The 21,539-nt window shown below is 45.9% G+C and overlaps 1 protein-coding gene across 1 annotated transcript in view; it reads left to right on the plus strand.

Annotated features, from left to right (window-relative positions):
* The window catches only part of rfx4 (regulatory factor X, 4), a 126,885-nt gene that overhangs the window by 51,037 nt on the left and 54,309 nt on the right, over nucleotides 1-21,539 (plus strand). The window contains exons 10-13 of the mRNA XM_059976613.1: nucleotides 547-605; nucleotides 4,934-5,078; nucleotides 12,468-12,562; nucleotides 13,213-13,330. Coding sequence (XP_059832596.1) covers nucleotides 547-605; nucleotides 4,934-5,078; nucleotides 12,468-12,562; nucleotides 13,213-13,330 — 417 coding nt within the window. The remainder of the gene's footprint in view (nucleotides 1-546; nucleotides 606-4,933; nucleotides 5,079-12,467; nucleotides 12,563-13,212; nucleotides 13,331-21,539) is intronic.

A 21,539-nucleotide genomic window follows, 5' to 3' on the forward strand; every position in this document is an offset into this window, starting at 1 on the left:
ATGACACAGTACAAAAACTACACTGAACTACGTAAAAAAATACGACACAGAAAAAGTTACACTAGACTTCAGATCTACATAGACCTAAAAGGAGGCATCTCCTTTTGAAGATGTCCTCAATGCTGTGGAGGCTAGTGCCTATGATGGAGCTGGTGGAGTTTGCAATTTTCTATTTATTTTTAAATGATCTTGTACTGTGGTCCCTCCTTACCAGACGCTGATGCAACCAATTAGAATACTCTCCACAGTACATCTGTAAAAACTTCTCATGCCTCTCACACACTAACGTGTTAAGCAAGTCATTGCTTTTACCCAACATATCGAGAGGAAAAGTGGTCCTTGCCTGGGTAACAACAGCCCTAATGTATCTAATCCTCCAAGCATCCTTCATCCTGCTGTCTCCAGGAGCAACCTGCCAGCCGGCAATATGCTCATGGTATTTCAATAGTGTTGAGTCGTGGCTCAACTATAGTGGGAACAGCAAAACATGAGGCTTGGTGAAACTTATTGGAGATTTCTTTATCTGACAATTGTGTTTCTTTCCAGTGGCGAGAAGATTTTCGCAAGTTCTCAGGCGCCAGACCTCCTTAAATCACCTGTGCCAGGTAAAGCTGATTGTTGGAAACCTCTGACACATGGCTCCCTGTCCACCCCCACCTACCCCCCAGTGATCAGATGGGTATCCAGGAAATGCTGGGGTCAAGTGTGTCCCAGGTTGGTACGTCCAACAGCTCTGAGGAAACAGAGTGATTATATGGATCAGATCAGAGGGTGAAGGCGAGGGAAAGGTTCATGAAGGAGATTCTCCCTTTCCTCAGCCTGATTTGAATCCCAATCCCACATCCCATCCCGATCCCAATTCAATCCCACTCATAATCCTGTTCCCAAGAAAATCAATCTCTATCCCAATCTCAATCCCATTCCCACTCCCAGTCCTCACAGAAGTCCCAATTCCACACCTATTTCCTCTTGTCTCCATCCCATTCCCAAGTCCATAATAACTCTAACTGCCACCCTGCTTCACATCCTGTTCTCTAACAACTCCCACTCTCCATCCTGTTTTGTTCCCTAACAACTCCCACTCCCTTTCATGTTTCTTAACAACTTCCATTCCCTATCCTGGTCTGTTACCAAACAACTCCCACTCCCTATTCTGTTTTTTTCCCTAACAACTCCCATTAACTGTCTTGTTCCCTAACAATTCCCATTCCCAATCCCATCCCCTAACAACCCCCATTCCCTATCATGTTTCCTAGCAACTTCCATTTCTTATCGTTTCCTAGCAACTTCCATTCCCTATGCTGTCCTCTTACAATTCCCATTCCGTCACCTGATCTCTAACGAGTCCTGCTCCCTATTGCGCTCCTAGTCCATCTCCCTATTCCAATCCAAATCCAGTCCATTGCTGTTGCTGTCCCATTCCCAACTCTGTCCCATTTGCATCCCAAACCCAAACCATTCACTCCTTGTCCCAATCCCAATCCTCACCCCAGTTCCAATTACACGCCCATTTTCACTCCCTCTCACAGATGATAAAAACTTTCACTGCTACCCTGCTTCATAAGATATAGGAGCAGAATTTGGCCATTCAGCCCATTGAGTCTGCTCCACCATTCCATCATGGCTGATTTACTATCCCTCTCAACCCCTTTCTCCTACCTTCTCCCCGTAACCTTTGACACCCTGACTGATCAGGAATCTATAAACCACTATTTCAAATAAACCCAATGACTTGGCCTTCACAGGCACCTGTGTCAACGACTTCCACAGATTCACCATCCACTGGCTAAAGAAATTCCTCCTCATCTCTGTTCTAAATGGACGTCCCTCTATTCTGAGGCTGTACCTTCTGATCCTAGACTTTCCATCATAGGGAACATCCTCTCCACATCCACTCCCCATCTCATTCCCAACCTTCCCTCACTTCCTATCGCATTGCTAAGAAAACTCCTGCTTCCAATCCCACTCTTGCTCCTTATCCAATTCTACTCCTGTTCCTGCCCCTCCATTGTTTCTGAGTTCTTTCCAAGTGTGGAAGCACAGTTAGCTCCAGGCAGTGTGCTTTGTGGAGAAGGGTGCTTTCCACTTACAAAGGGTGGAGAGAGCCATTGATGACATCTCCCCCTTCTCCAGTCCTCAACTCTCTGCCCACACCAGGAGAGCTGTCATCTCCTGCCCATTAACCAGATAATAATTACAGCACGGAAACGGGCCATCTCAGCCCTTCTAGTCTGTGCTGAATGCTTACTCTCACCTAGTCCCACTGCCCCGTACTCAGCCCATAACTCTCCATTCCTTTCCTGTCCATATACATATCCAATTTTACTTTAAATGACAATACCAAACCTGCCTCTACCACTTCTACTGGAAGCTTGTTCCACACAGCTACCACTCTCTGAGTAAAGAAATTGTCCCTCGTGTTACCCTTAAACTTTTGCCCCCTAACTCTCAACTCATGTCCTCTTGTTTGAATCTCCCCTACTCTCAATGGAAAAAGCTTATTCATGTTAACTCTATCTATCCCCCTCATAATTTTAAATACCTCTACAAGTCTCCCCTCAACCTTCTACACTCCAAAGAATAAAGATCTAACTTGTTCAACCTTTCCCTGTAACTTAGGTGCTGAAACCCAGGTAGCATTCTAGTAAATCTCCTCTGTACTCTATTTTGTTAACATCTTTCCTATAATTTGGTGACCAGAACTGTACACAATACTCCAAATTTGGCCTTACCAATGCCTTGTACAATTTTAACATTACATCCCAACTCCTATACTCAATGCTCTGATTTATAAAGGCCAGCATACCAGAAGCTTTCTTCACCACCCTATCCACATGAGATACCACCTTCAGGGAACTATGCACCATTATTCCTAGATCACTCTGTTCTACTGCATTCCTCAATGCCCTACCATTTACCACGTATGTCCTATTTGGATTATTCCTACCAAAATGTAGCACCTCACACTTATCAGCATTAAACTCCACCTGCCATCTTTCAGCCCACTCTTCTAACTGGCCTAAATCCCTGCAAGCTTTCAAAATCTACTTCATTATCCACAATGCCACCTACTTTAGTATCAACTGCAAACTTACTAATCCAATTTACCACCCCATCATCCAGATCATTAATGTATATGACAGACAACATTGGACCCAGTACAGATCCCTGAGGCACCCCACCAGTCACTGGCCTCCAACCTGACAAACAGTTATCCATCACTACTCTCTGGCGTCTCCCATCCAGCCACTGTTGAGTCCAGTTTACTACTTCAATATTAATATCTAACGATTGAACCTTCCTAACTAACCTTCCGTGCGGAACCTTGTCAAAGGCCTTACTGAAATCCCTATAGACAACATCCACTGCTTTACCCTAGTCAACTTTCCTCGTAACCTCTTCAAAAAATTCAATAAAGATTTTGTCAAACATGACCTTCCACACACAAATCCATGCTGACTGTTCCTAATCAGACCTTGTCTATCCAGATAATTATATATACCATCTCTAAGAATACTTTCCATTAATTTACCCACCACTGACGTCAAACTGATAGGCCTATAATTGCTAGGTTTACTCTTAGAACCCTTTTTAAACAATGGAACCAAATGAGCAATTTGCCGATACTCCGGCACCATCCCCATTTCTAATGACATTTGAAATATTTCTGTCAGAGCCCCTGCTATTACTACACTAACTTCCCTCAAGGTCCTAGGGAATATCCTGTCAGGACCCGGAGATTTATCCACTTTTATATTCCTTATAAGTGCCAGTACTTCCTCCTCTTGAATCATCATAGTTTCTATCACTTCCCTACTTGTTTCCCTTACCTTACACAATTCAATATCCTTCTCCTTAGTGAATACCAAAGAAAAGAAATTGTTCAAAATCTCCCCCATCTCTTTCAGCTCCACACATAGCTGTCCACTCTGATTCTCTAAGGGACCAATTTTATCCCTTACTATCCTTTTGCTATTAATATAACTGTAGAAACCCTTCGGATTTATTTTCACCTTACTTGCCAAAGCAACCTTGTATCTTCTTTTAGCTTTTCTAATTTCTTTTTTAAGAATCTTCTTACATACTTTATATTCTTCGAGCTCCTCATTTACTCCATGCTGCCTATATTTATTGTAGATATCTCTCTTTTTCCTAACCAAGTTTCCAATATCCCTTGAAAACCATGGCTCTCTCAAACTTTTAACTATTCCTTTCAACCTAACAGGAACATAAAGATTTTGTACCCTCAAAATTTCATCTTTAAATGACCTCCATTTCTCTATTACATCCTTCCCATAAAACAAATTGTCCCAATCCACTCCTTCTAAATCCTTTCGCATCTCCTCAAAGTTAGCCTTTCTCCAATCAAAAATCTCAACCCTGGGTCCAGTCCTATCCTTCTCCATAATTATATTGAAACTAATGGTATTGTGATCACTGGACCGGAAGTGCTCCCCAACACATACCTCCATCACCTGACCTATTACTTTCCCTAACAGAAGATCCAACACTGCCCCTTCTCCAGTTGGTAGCTCTATGTGTTGCTGCAAAAAACTATCCTGCACACATTTTACAAACTCTAAACCATCCATCACTTTTACAGTATGGGCTTCCCAGTCTATGTGTGGAAAATTAAAATCTCCCACAATCACAGCCCTGTGCTTACTACAAAAATCTGCTATCTCCTTGCAAATTTGCTCCTCCAATTCTTGCTGCCCATTAGGTGATCTATAATACACCCCTATAAGTGTTACTACACCTTTCCCATTCCTCAATTCCAGCCAAATAGCCTCCCTAGATGAGCCCTTTAATCTATCCTGCCAGAGCACCACCGTAATATTCTGGGAGGTCTGGTTCCAGAGTGATTCTAGGCCACAGCAACTCTCTCCTATGCCTGACTCCTGACTAAAGATGTGCCATTTGCTCCTGACAGGCATCGCGAGCGGTGATCCACAGCGCTGACATCACGTTCCAGATGCTGGAGGACTGGCGTAGTGTGGACCTCAACAGCATCAGCAAACAGACCCTGTACACCATGGAGAGCTCTCAGGACCAGCACAGGAAACTCATCATTAAATGTAAGAAAGGCTGAGAGTGGTTCTGGGAGGGGGCAAAGTGCAGTACATGAGGAAGAGAAGGGGAGTTGGGAGGGGGGAAGATGAGTACCATACAGGGAGACGAGAAGGGGAGTCAGGAGGTGGGATGGATGAGTACAGTACAAGGGAGGGGAAGGGGAGTCGGGAGGGGGGATTGATGAGTACAGTACAGGAGAGGGGAAGGTGAGTTGTACTGAGGAGGGGGGATGGATGAGTACAGTACAGGGGAGGGGAAAGGGAGTCAGGAGGTGGGATGGATGAGTACAGTACAGGGGAGGGGAAGGGGAGTCGGGAGGGGGGATGGATGAGTACAGTACAAGGGAGGGGAAAGGGAGTTGTACTGAGGAGGGGGGATGGATGAGTACAGTACAGGGGAGGGGAAGGGGAGTCGGGAGGGGGGATGGATGAGTACAGTACAAGGGAGGGGAAGGGGAGTTGTACTGAGGAGGGGGGATGGATGAGTACAGTACAGGGGGAGGGTAGGGGGGAAGATGAGTACAGTACAGGAGAGGGGAAGGGGAGTTGTACTGAGGGGGGGGATAGATGAGTACAGTACAGGAGAGGGGAAGGTGAGTTGTACTGAGGAGGGGGGATAGATGAGTACAGTACAGGTGGAGGGGAAGGGGAGTTGTACTGAGGAGGGGGGATGGATGAGTACAGTACAGGGGGAGGGTAGGGGAGTTGGGAGGGGGGAAGATGAGTACAGTACAGGAGAGGGGAAGGTGAGTTGTACTGAGGAGGGGGGAAGATGAGTACAGTACAGGAGAGGGGAAGGGGAGTTGTACTGAGGAGGGGAGATGGATGAGTACAGTACAGGGGAGGGGAAGGGGAGTTGGGAGGGGGGAAGATGAGTACAGTACAGGGGGAGGGGAAGGGTATTTGTACTGGGGAGGGGGGATGGATGAGTACAGTACAGGGGAGGGGAAGGTGAGTTGTACTGGGGAGGGGGGATGGATGAGTAGTACAGGGGAGGGGAAGGGGAGTTGGGGGGGAAGATGAGTACAGTACAGGGGAGGGAAAGGTGAGTTGTACTGAGGAGGGGGGATGGATGAGTACAGTACAGGGGGAGGGGAAGGGGAGTTGGGAGGGGGAAGATGAGTACAGTACAGGAGAGGGGAAGGGGAGGGGAGGGGGATGGATGAGTACAGTACAGAGGGAGGGGAAGGGGAGTTGTACTGAGGAGGGGGGATGGATGAGTACAGTACAGAGGGAGGGGAAGGGGAGTTGTACTGAGGAGGGGGGATGGATGAGTACAGTACAGGGGAGGGGAAGGGGAGATGGGAGGGGGATGGATGAGTACAGTACAGGGGAGGGGAAGGGGAGTTGGGAGGGGGGAAGATGAGTACAGTACAAGGGAGGGGAAGGGGAGTTGTACTGAGGAGGGGGGATGGATGAGTACAGTACAGGGGAGGGGAAGGGGAGTTGTACTGAGGAGGGGGGATGGATGAGTACAGTACAGGGGAGGGGAAGGGGAGTTGTACTGCGGAGGGGGGATGGATGAGTACAGTACAGATGGAGGGGAAGGGGAGTTGGGAGGGGGAAGATGAGTACAGTATAGGGGGAGGGGAAGGGGAGATGGGAGGGGGATGGATGAGTACAGTACGGGGAGGGGAAGGGGAGTTGGGAGGGGGAAGATGAGTACAGTATAGGGGGAGGGGAAGGGGAGATGGGAGGGGGATGGATGAGTACAGTACGGGGAGGGGAAGGGGGGTTGTACTGAGGAGGGGGGATGGATGAGTACAATACAGGGGGAGGGGAAAGGGGGATGGGAGGGGGATGGATGAGTACTGTACAGGGGAGGGGAAGGGGAGTTGGGAGGGGGGAAGATGAGTACAGTATAGGGGGAGGGGAAGGGGAGATGGGAGGGGGATGGATGAGTACAGTACGGGGAGGGGAAGGGGGGTTGTACTGAGGAGGGGGGATGGATGAGTACAATACAGGGGGAGGGGAAAGGGGGATGGGAGGGGGATGGATGAGTACTGTACAGGGGAGGGGAAGGGGAGTTGGGAGGGGGAAGATGAGTACAGTATAGGGGGAGGGGAAGGGGAGATGGGAGGGGGATGGATGAGTACAGTACGGGGAGGGGAAGGGGGGTTGTACTGAGGAGGGGGGATGGATGAGTACAATACAGGGGGAGGGGAAAGGGGGATGGGAGGGGGATGGATGAGTACAGTACAGGGGGAGGGGAAGGGGAGATGGGAGGGGGATGGATGAGTACTGTACAGGGGAGGGGAAGGGGAGTTGGGAGGGGGGAAGATGAGTACAGTACAGAGTGAGGGGAAGAGTAGTTGTACTGAGGAGGGGGGATGGATGAGTACAGTACAGGGGAGGGGAAGGGGGGTTGTACTGAGGAGGGGGGATGGATGAGTACAGTACAGGGGGAGGGGAAGGGGAGATGGGAGGGGGATGGATGAGTACAGTACAGGGGAGGGGAAGGGGAGTTGTACTGAGGAGGGGGAATAGATGAGTACAGTACAGGGGGAGGGGAAGGGGAGTTGGGAGGGGGGAAGATGAGTACAGTACAGGGAGACGGGAAGGGGAGTTGTACTGAGGAGGGGAGATGGAACCTCCCCGAAGTTTGTGGGACTAAGGGGTGGATGGTAAGGTGTTTGATATGGGATGTGTGTGTGGGAGACGGGAAAGGCTGACTGGGAGGAGGGCTGAGGTAATATTGATGATTTGGAACAATGCAAGTAGCATGCTCAGTAAGTTTGTAGATGATTGGTAGTGTGGAGAGCAGTGTAAATGTTTGGCCAGGTTTACAACAGGATCGAGGTGAACTAAAGAAGTGGGCAAAGGAATTGCTGATGGAATTTAACTCAGACAAAGCTGAAGTGATAGAATTTGGGAAGTGAAACCAGGCAGGACTTACGCTGTGAATGACAAGTGTGTCAAAAACCTTCTTAAACATCCTGTACCTCAGTGTAGCCACTTTCAGGGAGATAAGTACCTGGGAGATCTCGGGGTACAGACACTATGTATCTGGGAGGTCTAGGGATACAGTCACTCTGTACCTGGGAGATCTCAGGGTACAGACGCTATGTATCTCGGAGGTCTAGGGGTACAGTCACTCTGTACCTGGGAGACCTCGGGGTACAGACGCTATGTATCTCAGAGGTCTAGGGGTACAGTCACTTTGTACCTGGGAGATCTCGGGGTACAGTCACCCTTGAAGAGTGCACTAGGTACATCATGTCAGAATGTCATCTTAGAAGATTGATGAGAACAGGGTTTCAGATTTTGGATCATTTGGATATCTTCTGGAGAAAGTGTGACCTGTACAAAAATGATGGGTTACAGGTAGTTCAGTTCTGGTCACCTCACTACAGGAAGAATGTGGATACTATAGAAAGAGCGTAGAGGAGATTTACAAAGATGTTGCCTGGATTGGAAAGTGTGCCTATTGAGAATAGTTGGATGAACTTGGTCTTTTCTCTTTGGAGTGTCAGAGGATGAGAGGTGACCTGATAGATGTGTATAAGATGATGAGAAGCTTTGATTGTGTGGATAGCCAGAGGCTGTTCCCCAGGACTGAAATGGCTAACACGAGGGGGCATAATCTTAAGGTGCTTGGATGTAGGTACAAGGGGGATGTCAGATGTACTTTTTCACAGAGTGGTGGGTGTGTGGAATGCACTGCTGGCAATGGTGGTGAAGGCGGATACAATAGTCTATTAAAAGACTCTTAGACAGGTACATGGAGCTTAAAGAATAGAGGGCTATGCAGTAGGGTAATTCTAGGCAGTTTCTAGAGTAGGTTACATGGTCGGCACAACACTGTGGGCTGTTTTCTACACCTGAACTCAAGGGGGACCAATATCCTTATGGGCAAGTTTGCTAGAGCTGTTGGGGTGGGCTCAAGTAATTTGGCAGTGGGGGTTAGAACCAGACTGATAGGGCTGAGGATGGGGCAGATGGTTTGCAAGCAGATGCAGTGTGTCATGAGATGGTGAGAAAGGACAGGCAGATAATAGGGCAAAATTGCAGTCAATGAGATGAGCTAAAGTGCAACAGGGGGCCAAAATGGAAAAGTGTGATGAATGCAGGTGTTGTATTTGAATGCACACTGTATATGGAATAAAGTAGATGATCTTGTAGCACAGTTAGAGATTGGTAGGTATGATATTGTGGGCATTGCTGAGTCATAGCTGAAAGAGGATTATGGTTGGGAGCTTCACCTCCAAGGATACACATTGTATTGAAAGGACCAGCAGGGAGGCAGAATGGTAAAAAATGAAATCAAATCCTTAGAAAGAGGTGACTTAAGATTGGATGATGTAGAATCCTTATGGGTAGAGTTAAAAAATTGCAAGGGTAAAAAGACCCTGATGGGAGTTACAGCAGGCCTCCAAGCAGTAGCCAGGATATGGGTTACAAATTACAACCAGAGATAGAAAAAGTTTGTTAAAAGGGCAATGTTATGATAGTCATAGGGGATTTCAATATGCAGGAAGTTTGGTAAAATCATATTGGAGCAGGATTCCAAGAGAGGCATTTATAGAATGCCTAGGAGATGGCTTTTTAGAGCAGCTAGAGATGGCATTTCTGGATTGGATGTTATGTAATGATCCAGATTTGATGAGAGATTTTAAAGTAAAGAAACCTTGAGGAGATGGTGATCATAGTATTATAGAATTAACCCTGACGTTTGAGAAAGGGAAGCTAAAATCAGAAGTATCAGTATTACAGTGGAGTAAAGAGAATTACAGAACCATGAGAGAGAAACTGGCCAAAATTGATTGGAAGGAGATACTAGCAGGGATGATGGCAGAACAGCAATAGCTGAAGTTTTCTAGGAGCAATTTGGAAGTTGTTTTGCAGATGAACTCAAAAGGTTCACTCTCTGGAGGCATTTTAACTCCTCCCCTGGAGTACTTGGAGGCACATGATAAAATAGGCCAAAGTCAGCTTGGTTTCTTTAAGGGAAAACCTTGTCTGACAAATCAGTTGGAGTTCTTTGAGGAAATAACAGGCAGGGTAGAGAAACGAGAGTCAGTGGATTTTTTTTTGGATTTTCAGAAGGTCTTTGACAAGGTGCCACATGTGAGGCTGTTTAACAAGTTAAATATTACAGTAAAGATATTAGCATGGATTGAAACACAAAAATACAACTGCAGATGTTGTGGATCAAAGAATATGTACAGAACGCTGGAAGAACTCAGCAGGTCAGGCAGCATCCATGAGAAAAGAGTCGCCAACGTTTTGGGCCAAGACCTTTCATCAGGAATGGGGGCCTTTTCTGGTTGGCTACCACTGGGCTACCCCATTCCTGATGAAGGGTCTCAGCCCGAAACGTTGGCTACTCTTTTCTCACGGATGCTGCCTGACCTGCTGAGTTCTTCCAGCGTTGTGTACGTATTCTAGCATGGACTGAAGATTGGTTGATCGGCAGAATGAAAAGGGTGGGAATAAAGGGGGCCTTTTCAGGTTGGCTACCACTGACTAGTGGTGCTCTGCAGGGATTCGTGTTGGGACCGCTTCTTTTCATGTTATACTTGAATGACTTAGACGATGAAATTTATGGATTTGTGGCCAAGTTTGCAAATGATACAAAGATAGGTGGAGAGGCAGGTAGTGTTGAGGAAGCAGGGTGTCTGCAGAAGGACTTAGATAAATTGGGAGAAGAGGCAAAGTGACAGATGGAATAGTATAGGGAAGGGTATGGGCATACACTCTGGTAGAAGGAATAAAGCCTTGGACTATCTTCTAAACAGGAAGAAAATTCAAAAAATCAGAGCTGCTAAGGAACTTGGGAATCCAAAAGATTAACTTGCAGGTTGAGTTTGTGGTGAGGAAGACAAATGTTAGCATTCATTTTGAGAGGACTGGAATGCAAAAGTAGTATGTAGTGCTGGGGCTCTATAAGGCACTGGTGAGGCCTCACTTGGAGTATTTGAGCATTTTTGGGCCCTTATCTAAGGAAAGATGCACTGGCATTTGAGAGGATTCAGAGGAGGTTCACAAGAATGATTCCAGGAATGAAAGGGTTAACATATGAGGAGTGTTCGATGACTCTGGGATGTCTCTGAAGATTAAAAGAATGAAGGCGGGATCACGTTGAAACCTATTGAATATTGAAACGCCTCGATAGACTGGACATGTAGAGGATGTTTCCAGTAGCAGGGGAGTCTAGGACCAGAGGGCACCACCTCAGAATAAAGGGATGTCCAGTTAGACAGAGATGAAAAGAATTTCTTTAGCCAGAGGGTGATGAATCTGCAGAATTCATTGCTACAGATGGCTGTGCAGGCCATGTTATTGGGTGCATTTAAGGCAGAAGTTGATAGTTTCTTGATTAGACAGGGCATCAAAGGTTATGGGGAGAAGGCTGAAGAATGGGATTGAGAGGGATAATAGATGAGCAATGATGAAATAGCAAAGCTGGCTCAATGGGCTGAAGGGCCCAATTCTGCTCCTATATCTCATGGTCTTACAGTCTGGTTGCCTTACCACAGGAAGGATGTGCTTTAACTGGAGGGGGTAAAGAAACATTTCACAGGAATTTTCTCAGGATTGGAGGCTTTTGGTTATAAGGAGAGACTGGACAGGCTGAGCTTGTTTTCCCTGGAGTAAAGGAGGCTGAGCAGTTGACACAATGGGGGTTTATAAAATTCTGAGGGGTATAGATAAAGTGAATGATCCCAGGGTAGCGTAGTTTAAAACTAAAAGACATAGGCTTATGGTGAAGGCAAATATTTAAAGGCGACCCGAGGAGCAACTTTTTCACACTGAGGGTGGTGCATATGTGGAATACGTTGCTGGGGGAAGTGGTGGGGGGGGGTTGTACATTTGCATTTGAACAGGTATATGGATAGGAAATATTTAGAGGGATTTGGGCCAATATGAGCAAATGGAAGTGGCTCGGAAAGGGACTTTTGTCGGCACAGACAATTTGTGACTAAGGGCCTGTTTCTGTGCTGTACATACGTATAAGTCTATCATTGTAGGAGGTGACTTTTCTACACCCTGAGGAGAAGCCTGGTTCCCTTCAAACCGGTGCCATGAGATTGTTGATGCCCATGGGTACAGCTGCCCAATTGTGGTGTGGGCACAGCTTGGCCCCTGAGGTTGGCATGACAATGACAAGGTTGTAATATCAGGACTTGGATAGACTACATCCCTGCACTTGTCTGGGAAGTTGTCACAGTACATTTAGTGTTGATAGTCATTTCCATGTCTGCCAGATGTTTCTGTGACTGTCACACAGATGTTTGTGTGTCTCAGGCAGATATGTGTGCGTCTGTCAGGCAGGTGTTTGCATGTCTCAAGCAGATGTTTGTGTGCCCCAGGCAGATGTTTGCCTGTCTCTTTGGCAGATATTTGCGTGCTGGTCTCTGCTCCTTGACTCCGATGCCTCTTGTTTCCTGACAGTGTATCAGGAATTCGATCGGCTCCTGGAGGAACAGTCTCCCATTGAGTCCTACATCGAGTGGCTGGATTCCATGGTCGACAGATGTGTTGTCAAGGTTGGTGAGCAGATGTTCTCTCCTCCAGGATGTGTAAAGACTGAATGGATGGAGATGATTCTCAGGAAGGGTTGGGGGCAGTATCACTTCACCTTCTGCATCCAGGCCAAGACACCATATCCTGTTCCTTCATCCCATATCCATCTCAGAGGGTGGGGAGAGTGGGCAGCTGGCTCACATGGGGAATGACTCAAATGCACAGAGGGATGGTGTTGGGAGGAGGTGCTGAGGGAGTGGGGGAGGCATATGTGGGATATGATCAGCAGGATGGTCTTTTACTCCCCTAACACTCAGTCTGTGTGTGCGTCTGTGTTTTTGTGTGTGTGTGCGCGCGTATCTGCATTTGTGTGGGTGTGTGTTTCTGTCTGTGTGTGGGTGTGTGTTGTATCTGTGTCTGGATCTGTGTGTGTTTGCCTGAGTCTGTGTGACTGGGTGTGTGTGTGTGTGTGTGTGTGTGTGTCTTTCTATCTGAGGGTGGTGTGTCTGTGTGAGTGTGTGAAAAGGACTTGCCTCATAATTTCCATTTAAATTCTCCCACCCCCTCACCTAAAACCTCTATCGTCTGGAACTTGAGACTCCTACCCTGGGGAACAGACTGGCTGTCCACCCAGTCAAATCTTCTCACCAGTGCTGGGCTTTTCATCCTGTAGGTATCGGCAGCACGTCCAGGCAGCCTGAAGAAAGTAGCTAGGCAGTTCCTGCTGATGTGGTCCTGCTTTGGGACAAGGGTGATCCGGGATATGACTCTGCACAGCGCTCCAAGCTTCGGTAAGCTGCTGCTCTCCCACTGTGCGGGGGGCCAAGTCACTTACTGACTCAGACAAACACGTACTGGAATGTGAACATCCATAATTCCATCTTAATGCATTCAGTATCCAAAATTGTTTCATGTCATTTCCCATACACAAGTGCAAAAGAGAATGAAATAATTGTTTCTCCGGATCCAATGCAGCCCAAGAAAACCCACAATAAGATGAAGAACACAATTATTAAAAAACATGAAGAAATATAAATACATAAAGTAGTTTATATACATAGATTGATTGTATGTCCATGAAGTGACACCAGGTACAGGAGTGTCTGTACAATAAGGTGACTGGCACTGGCAGGAAATGATACAGTAGTGTTGGGGAGTGTAGAGGGGTCTTTTCTCCATTGGAATCTCAAATGTAATTATTTCTCAGCAACAAAGGTTTACAAACTATACAATCTCATGTTCCTGTAAAGGAGCTTGACTGAAAACCTTCAAGAACAACACATACAAAATGCAGGAGGAACTCAGTAGGTCAGGCAGCATCTATGGAAAGATTATAAACATCTGCACTGCAGGCAAAGACCTTAGGTCATAGCTTCAGTCCAGTTCTGATGAAGTATCTCAGCCCAAAATGTTGATAGTTTATTGATTTCCATGGATTCTGCCTGATCTCCTGAGCTCATCCTGCATTTTGCATGTGGTGTTCAAGGAACATCCGCTGGCTCTGGGCCTGTACTCACTGGAATTCAGAAAAATGAGGGGAGAATCTCATTGAAACCTATGGAATATTGAAATACCTAGATAGATTGGATGTGGAGAAGATGTTGCCCATTTTGGGGGATTCCAGGGCCAGAGGACACAACCTCAGAATAGAGGGACATCCATTTACAACAGAGATGATCAGGAATTTCTTTAGCCAGGGGGTAGTGAACCTGTGGAATTCACTGCCACAGATGCTGTGGAGGCCACGTCATTGGGTGTATTTAAATTGGAGGCTAATAGGTTCTTGATTTGTCAGGATGTCAAAGATTCCAGGGAGAAGGCAGGAAAATGGGGTTGAGAGGGATAATCAGTCATGATGGAATGGTGGAACAGATCCAATGGGCTGAATTGCCTAATCGTGCTCCTATGTCTGATGGTATTATTCCAGTATCTGCAGAATCTTTTGTGCTTCCAAATATTTTCAAGAAGTTTTAACTTAAAACCTATTTTGTAAAGTGATGAGCTGATGGCAGTGTTCAAGAATTGGAAAGGATTTGGCACAAAAGTTTTAGTTTAAACATTGTTATTTTACAAAAAAGCAGGCCATTCAGCCCATTGAATCAGTACTGTGTCTAAGGACAATTACATCAATACCATTCACCACTTCATCCCTTATGATTTTTTTAATTTTGCTCTCTTATTGCCCTATTTAATTTTTAATATGTATTTCTTATCATAAATCATCCTTTTTTATGGTTCTGTATTGTCACAAAACAACAAAAATCACGACATTTTCCAGTGATATTAATTCTGATTCTGATCAATCCTGTCTCGTGTGTCCTCCATCTTCCTGTCTCCTGTCCGGGTTTCTGTAAGCTGTCACACTAGAGATGTGCACACAGAGGAAACGAGCACGTTGCAGGGAGAACATGAGGCCGGGATCGAACTATTGTCTGTGGAGCTGGGAGATAGTGGTGCTAGCGTTAGGCTGTGGCTCAGCAATGATAAGGTTACGGCTAACATAGAGACAGAAACTACAAAAAGTGCAACGATGTAGTGGGTAGAATCTACAACCAGAGGACAAAGGGTTACATGGACAATAGCTTGCTCTTCATATTGTTCTGTTCAGGCTTGTGTACCTAGACAGCTAGGATGCAACATCCATTGTCAACCCTGAGTGATGGAGGTCTCGCTCACTCACTCAGATAACGTGGATGATTACCTCAGCGCAGGGAGAGTCTACAACCAGAGGACAACGGTTTATTGTGAGAGGTGAATGAAATGAAGGCAACCTGAGGGAGGTAGTTATGTAGACAAGCTGCCAGAGGAAGTGCTAGAGGTGGCTACAATTACAATGTTTATAAGACATTTAGGCAGGCTCATGTAGAGGAAAGGTTTAAAGGGATATGGGTCAGATACAGGCAAATGGGACTGACTCAAAAGACCATGGGTGAGTTAGGCTGAAGGGCCCTTTTCTGGGCTGTATGACTCCACCTCCCTCTCACCTTAAACCTATGTCCACTAGTTGTAGACTCTCCTAGCTTAGGAAAAAGACCATGTACCCTCTGTAAAGTCACCCATTAGCCTCCTGTTCCAGTGAGAAGAAAAGCAGCCTGATGACCAGGATACTCCATTCCAGGCAACATTCATTTTTTTCTGAATAGCACCACACTTTCACAGAACTGCACCCAGTGCTCTAAATGTGGCCTAACTCATGTCTCGTACAGCTGTCTCAGCACTTATTTTCTATCCGAGGGATCTGCTGAGAAGGTAGGGGAGGTAGGGGTAATGGTCATTGAAACCTATCAAATATTGAAAAGCTGAGTTATAGTGGATGTGAAGAGGATGTTTCTTACAGTGGGGCAGTTAGAACCAGAGGGCACAGATAGAGTGGATGTGGGGAGGATGTTTCCTACAGTGGTGAAGTATAGGGCACAGTCTCAGAATAGAGGAACATCAATTTAGAACAGATCTGTGGAGGCCAAATCATTGTGTATATTTACAGTGGTGGTTGATACGTTCTTGATTAGTCATGGCATTGAAGGTTATGGGAAGAAGGCAGGAGAATGGGCTTGAGAGGGATAATAAGTCAGCTATGATGGAATGGTGGAGACTTGAATACTGGGCTGAATGACCTAATTCTTCTCCCATATTTTATGTTCTTATCGTCTTACGGATCAGTGTAGGGTCAGAGTAAAATGGGTACCATGAAGCCCATCTCTTGAGCTGAAAGACCTGTACTTTCCTGTAGTGATGCATGTTCATAATAGAGGCTTTGACCAGTGACCAATCCAGACATCAGAAGTTTAAGAGGAGGGGATTTCTCCGAGGTCCACTGCCCGAGTTGAAAAGGAAGCAGTGGATTGCTGCTGCAGCATTATAAAGCTTACTCTAGTGACCAATTCAGTTTGGGGTTGATTAGCAGGAGTAAGTGAGAGGAAAGCAGGTCAATTGCAGCAGCGCTCATCTGAGTAGACAAAGTCAGAGTGGTGATCTTGAGGCTTCATCCCCTTGAGGCTTCAGTGAAGATGGGCTTCAATCAGAATAGTAAAGAAAAGCTCAAGGCCATGTTTTTTCCTTCTCTTCTTTATATCTGCTCAGCTAGGACAGTAGAGATGTCAGGCAAGATAGTGGAATAGCCTCCTTGTGGGATGTGGGAACCCAGGGAGACCCCCAGTGTCCCTGACCACTACAACTGAGAGAAGTGCATCCAGTTGCAGCTTCTAACAAACCTCAGTTAAGGAGTTGGGGCTGGAACTGGATGAACACTGGATCATTCGGGAGGCTAAGGGGGTGATAGAAAGGACATAGAGAGAGGTAGTTACACCCAAGATTCAGGACACAGGAAACTGGGTGACAGTCAGGAAAAGGAAAGGGGTTAAGGAATTCCTGAGTACCCATATGGTTACCCCCTTCAGCAACAGATATATCACTTTGAATACTGTTGGGGTGGGGGTTGACCTAACAGAAAAGTCACAGTGGGCCTGTCTCTGTGACTCAGAAGGGATGGAGGGAGCTGAGGCACACTGTGGTGATAGTGTAATCAGTAGTTGTATGAATGGACAGGAGGTTCTATGGGCAAGAACGAGATTCCTGGATGGTATGTTGTCTGCTGGGTACCAGGGTCCAGGATATCTCAGTTGAGTCCTCAGCATTCCTAAACGGGAGGGTGGACAGTCAGAGGTTGTGGTCCATATAGGTACCAATGACATGGGTAGGACGAGTGATGAGGTTCTGCAAAGGGAGTTTAGGAAGTTGGGTGCTAAGTTAAAGGACAGGACCTCCAAGGTTGTGATCTCAGGATTGCTACCCATGCCACGTGCTAGTGAGGCCAGAACTAGGAAGATTATACAGTTCAATACATGGCTAAGGAGTTGGTGTAGGAGGGAGAGCATAAGAATTTTGGATCATTGGTCTCTCTTCGAGGGAAGGTGGGAGCTGTCCAGAAGGATGGTTTGCACCTGAACTCGAGGGAGACTAATATCCTAGAGGGAAGGTTTGTTAATGCTGCACAGTGGGCTTTAAACTAGAGTTGCAGGGTGATGGGAACCAGAGTGCCATAACAGTTAGTGGAGAAGTTATGGAGACAAATGTTGGTAAGACCACAGACAAAGTTAGGAATCAAAGGTTGAGCATGGAGTGACTAGTGTCCTGAGCTGCCCATATTTCAATGCAAGAAGTATCGTAGGAAAGGCGGATGATAGTGCCGAAGGTGAGCTAGCTAGTTTACAAACAGAGGCAATGTGTAGTGAGGAGAGGCTGTTGATAGGGCAGAATTGCAGTCAAAAGAATAAGTTGCAACATAAAGGTCAGTAAAAATCAAAAAGGGTGAATACAGGACTGAAGGTGTTATATTTGAATGCGTGCAGTATACAGAATAAGGTGGATGTATTTGCAGCACAGTTACAGATGAGCAGGTATGATATTGTAGGCTGAAAAAGGTTACAGCTGAGAGCTTAATGTCCAAGGATACACATTGTATTGAAAGAACAGGCACGATAGCAGAGGGGATGACATTGCTCTGTTGGGTAAAACTGAAATCATATCATTAGAAAGAGATGACATGGGGTCCATAAGAAATTGGAGCAAAATTAGGCCATTCAGCCCATCAAGTCTGCTCTGCCATTCCATCATGGCTGATCCCAGATCCCACTCAACCCCTTGCACCTGCCTCCTCATGATATCCTTTGATGTCCTGATCGATCAGGAAATGATCAGCTTCTGCCTTAAATATACACATGGAATTGCCCTATACCACAGACTGTGGCAGAACATTCCACAGGTTTACTTCTCTCTGGTGAAGAAAATTCTTCCTTGCCTCTGTTCTAAAGGGTCGCCCCTCAATTTTGAGGCTGTGCCATCTAGTTCTGAATACCTCCACCATAGGAAACATCCTCTCCACATCCACTCTATCTAGTCCTTTCAACTTTCTGAAGGTTTCAAGGAGATCCCCAGTGTTGAATCATTGTGGATAGAACTGATGAACTGCAAAGGTGTAAAAAGACCCTGATGGGAGTTGTATACAGACCCCAAACAGTACTAATGATGTGGTCTACAAATTACAATGCAAGATAGAAAATGTATGTCAAAGGGGCAATGCTACTTTGAGTTCTTTGAGGAGATGACCAGGCATATAGATGAGGGTAGTGCAGTGAATGTGATCTACATGGATTTTAGTAAGGCATTTGACAAGGTTCCACACGGTAGGCTCATTCAGAAAGTCAGAAGGCATGGAATCTAGGGAGGTTTGGCCAGGTGGATTCAGAATTGGCTTGCCTAAAGAAGGCAGAGGGTTGTGGTGGAGGGAGTACTTTCAGATTGGAGAGTTGTGACTAGTGGTGTCCCACAAGGATCTGTTCTGGGACCTCTACTTTCCATGATTTTTATTAACGACCTGGATGTGGAGGCAGAAGGGTGGGTTGGCAAGTTTGCAGATGACACAAAGGTTGGTGGTGTTGTAGATAGTGTAGAGGATTGTTGAAGATTGCAGAGAGACATTGATAGGGTGCAAAAGTGGGCTGAGAAGTGGCAGATGGAGTTCAACCTGGATAAGTGTGAGGTGGTATACTTTGGAAGGACAAACTCCAAGGCAGAGTACAAAGTAAATGGCAGGATACTTGGTAGTGTGGAGGAGCAGAGGGATCTGGGGGGGTACATGTCCATAGATCCCTGAAAGTTGTCTCACAGGTAGAAAGGGTAGTTAAGAAAGCTTATGGGGTGTTAGCTTTCATAAGTTGAGGGATAGAGTTTAACAGTCATGAGGTAATGATGCAGCTCTATAAAACTCTGGTTAGGCCACACTTGGAGTACTGTGTCTAGTTCTGGTCGCCTCACTATAGGAAGGATGTGGAAGCATTGGAAAGGGTACAGAGGAGATTTACCAGGATGCTGCCTAGTTTAGAGAGTATGGATTATGATCAGAGATTAAGGGAGCTAGGGCTTTACTCTTTGGAGAGAAGGAGGATGAGAGGAGACATGATAGAGGTGTACAAGATATTAAGAGGAATAGATAGAGTGGACAGCCAGCACCTCTTTCCCAGGGCACCACTACTCAATACAAGAGGACATGGCTTTAAGGTAAGGGGTGGGAAGTTCAAGGGGGATATTAGAGGAAGGTTTTTCACTCAGAGAGTGGTTGGTGCGTGGAATGCACTACCTGAGTCAGTGGTGGAGGCAGATACACTAGAGAAGTTTAAGAGACTACTAGACAGGTATATGGAGGAACTTAAGGTGGGGGTTTATATGGGAGGCAGGGTTTGAGGGTTGGCACAACATTGTGGGCTAAAGGGCCTGTAATGTGCTGTACTATTCTATGCTCTATGTTACAATAGTCATGTGGAATTTCAATATGAAGGTAGATTGGGAAAATCAGGTTGGTGCTGGATTCCAGGAGGGGGAATTTCTAGAGTGCCTACGAGATGGCTTTTTTTTGAGCAGCTCATAGTTGATCCCACTGGGGGGGGGGGGGAATCAGCTATTCTGGATTGAGTGTTGTGCAATGAACCAGAATAGATTAGAGAGCTTAAGGTAACAGAATCCTTAGGGGAAAGTGATCATAATATGATCAAGTTCACCCTGAAATTTGAGAAGGAGAAGCTAAAGTCAGATGTATCAGTACTACAGTGGAGTAAAAGGAATTACTGAGGCATGAGTGAGGAACTGGCCAGAATTGATTGGAAAAGAACACTGGCAGGGATGATGGCAGAGCAGCAACGGCTGGAATTTCTGGAAGCAATTCAGAAGGCACAGGATATACACGTCCCAAAGAGGAAGAAGTATTCTAAAGGCAAGATGACACAACTGTGGCTAACTAAAGAAGTCACAGCCAACATAAAAGCCAAAGAGAGGGCATATAATACAGCAAAAATTAGTAGGAAGTTATAGGATTGAGAAGCTTTTAAAAACCAACAGAAGACAACTAAGAAAGTCATTAAGAAGGTAAAGATGGAAAACATAAGCTAGTCAGTAATGTTATAGAGAATACCAAAAGTTTCTTCAGATACATAAAAGTGTAAAAGAGAGGCAAGAGTGTATATCAGACGGCTGGAAAATGATGCTAGAGATGCAGTAAATGGGGAACAACAAAATGGTGGATAAACAGAATAAGTATTTTGCATCAGGCTTCACTGTGGAAGACACTAGCAGATTCCCGGGCTGAGAAAACCACTGACTTCAGCTTACTGCTGGTCAGAATTCAGTCAGCTCAGAAAGAGACCATGTTCAGCCCATCGTTTCTCCACAAGCTCTTTGAAGGTCCCTTTCCACACTGTCCCACACTCCAATTTCTTCTTCAAACACAAGTTTAGTGTATCGTCACATTCACCAGTATGGTGAGGTATAGGCACAATGAAAGTGGGTTTGTCCTGATCACACCTTGTGAATGAGAACATCCTCTTCCCTCTGGGTCCTCTATGACCCCCCTCCCTTCTGAACACAACACGTGGGGGGAAACATCCTCTCAATCCCTTCCAATCCCTTCCCTACCAATCCCTTCCCTCTGTATCCTGTGAAATGCCATAACTTGCACCCATGAGGAGAGGGTCCCTCTGCTCTAAGGTCTGCTGTGAGACTCCTGCATCACAGGTCATGGCTGTGCAGCAGTTAGTGCAATGCTATTACAACTTGTGGCATCATAGTTCAGACTTCAGTTCTAGTATCCATGGTAAGAAAGTAAGCAAGTTCTACCTGTGTGTGTGTGTTGGTTTCCTCCGAGCATTCCAGTTTTCTCTCAGAATCCAAAGACTTATCAGTTGGTATGTTAATTGGTCGATGTAAATTTTCCTGTGATCAGACTAGTGTTGAATTGGTTGGTTTTTGGGTGGCGCGGCATGTTGGGCTGGAAGGGCCTTTTCTGCACTGTATCTCCAAATAAAAATAAAAATGACATCAGTGGTTAGAAACCACTTGCCCTGAGATCAGAACTGGCTGTTAAACTTCTCCTTCTGGTGAGCTGTGTACAGGTTTAAAAATTTCCCTCCCTTTTGTACAAAGCTGCCTTATGTACTGTCCAGTGAATCTGCT

The sequence above is a fragment of the Hypanus sabinus genome, chromosome 8 (assembly GCF_030144855.1).
Source record: "Hypanus sabinus isolate sHypSab1 chromosome 8, sHypSab1.hap1, whole genome shotgun sequence".
In the NCBI taxonomy this organism is placed as follows: domain Eukaryota; kingdom Metazoa; phylum Chordata; class Chondrichthyes; order Myliobatiformes; family Dasyatidae; genus Hypanus; species Hypanus sabinus.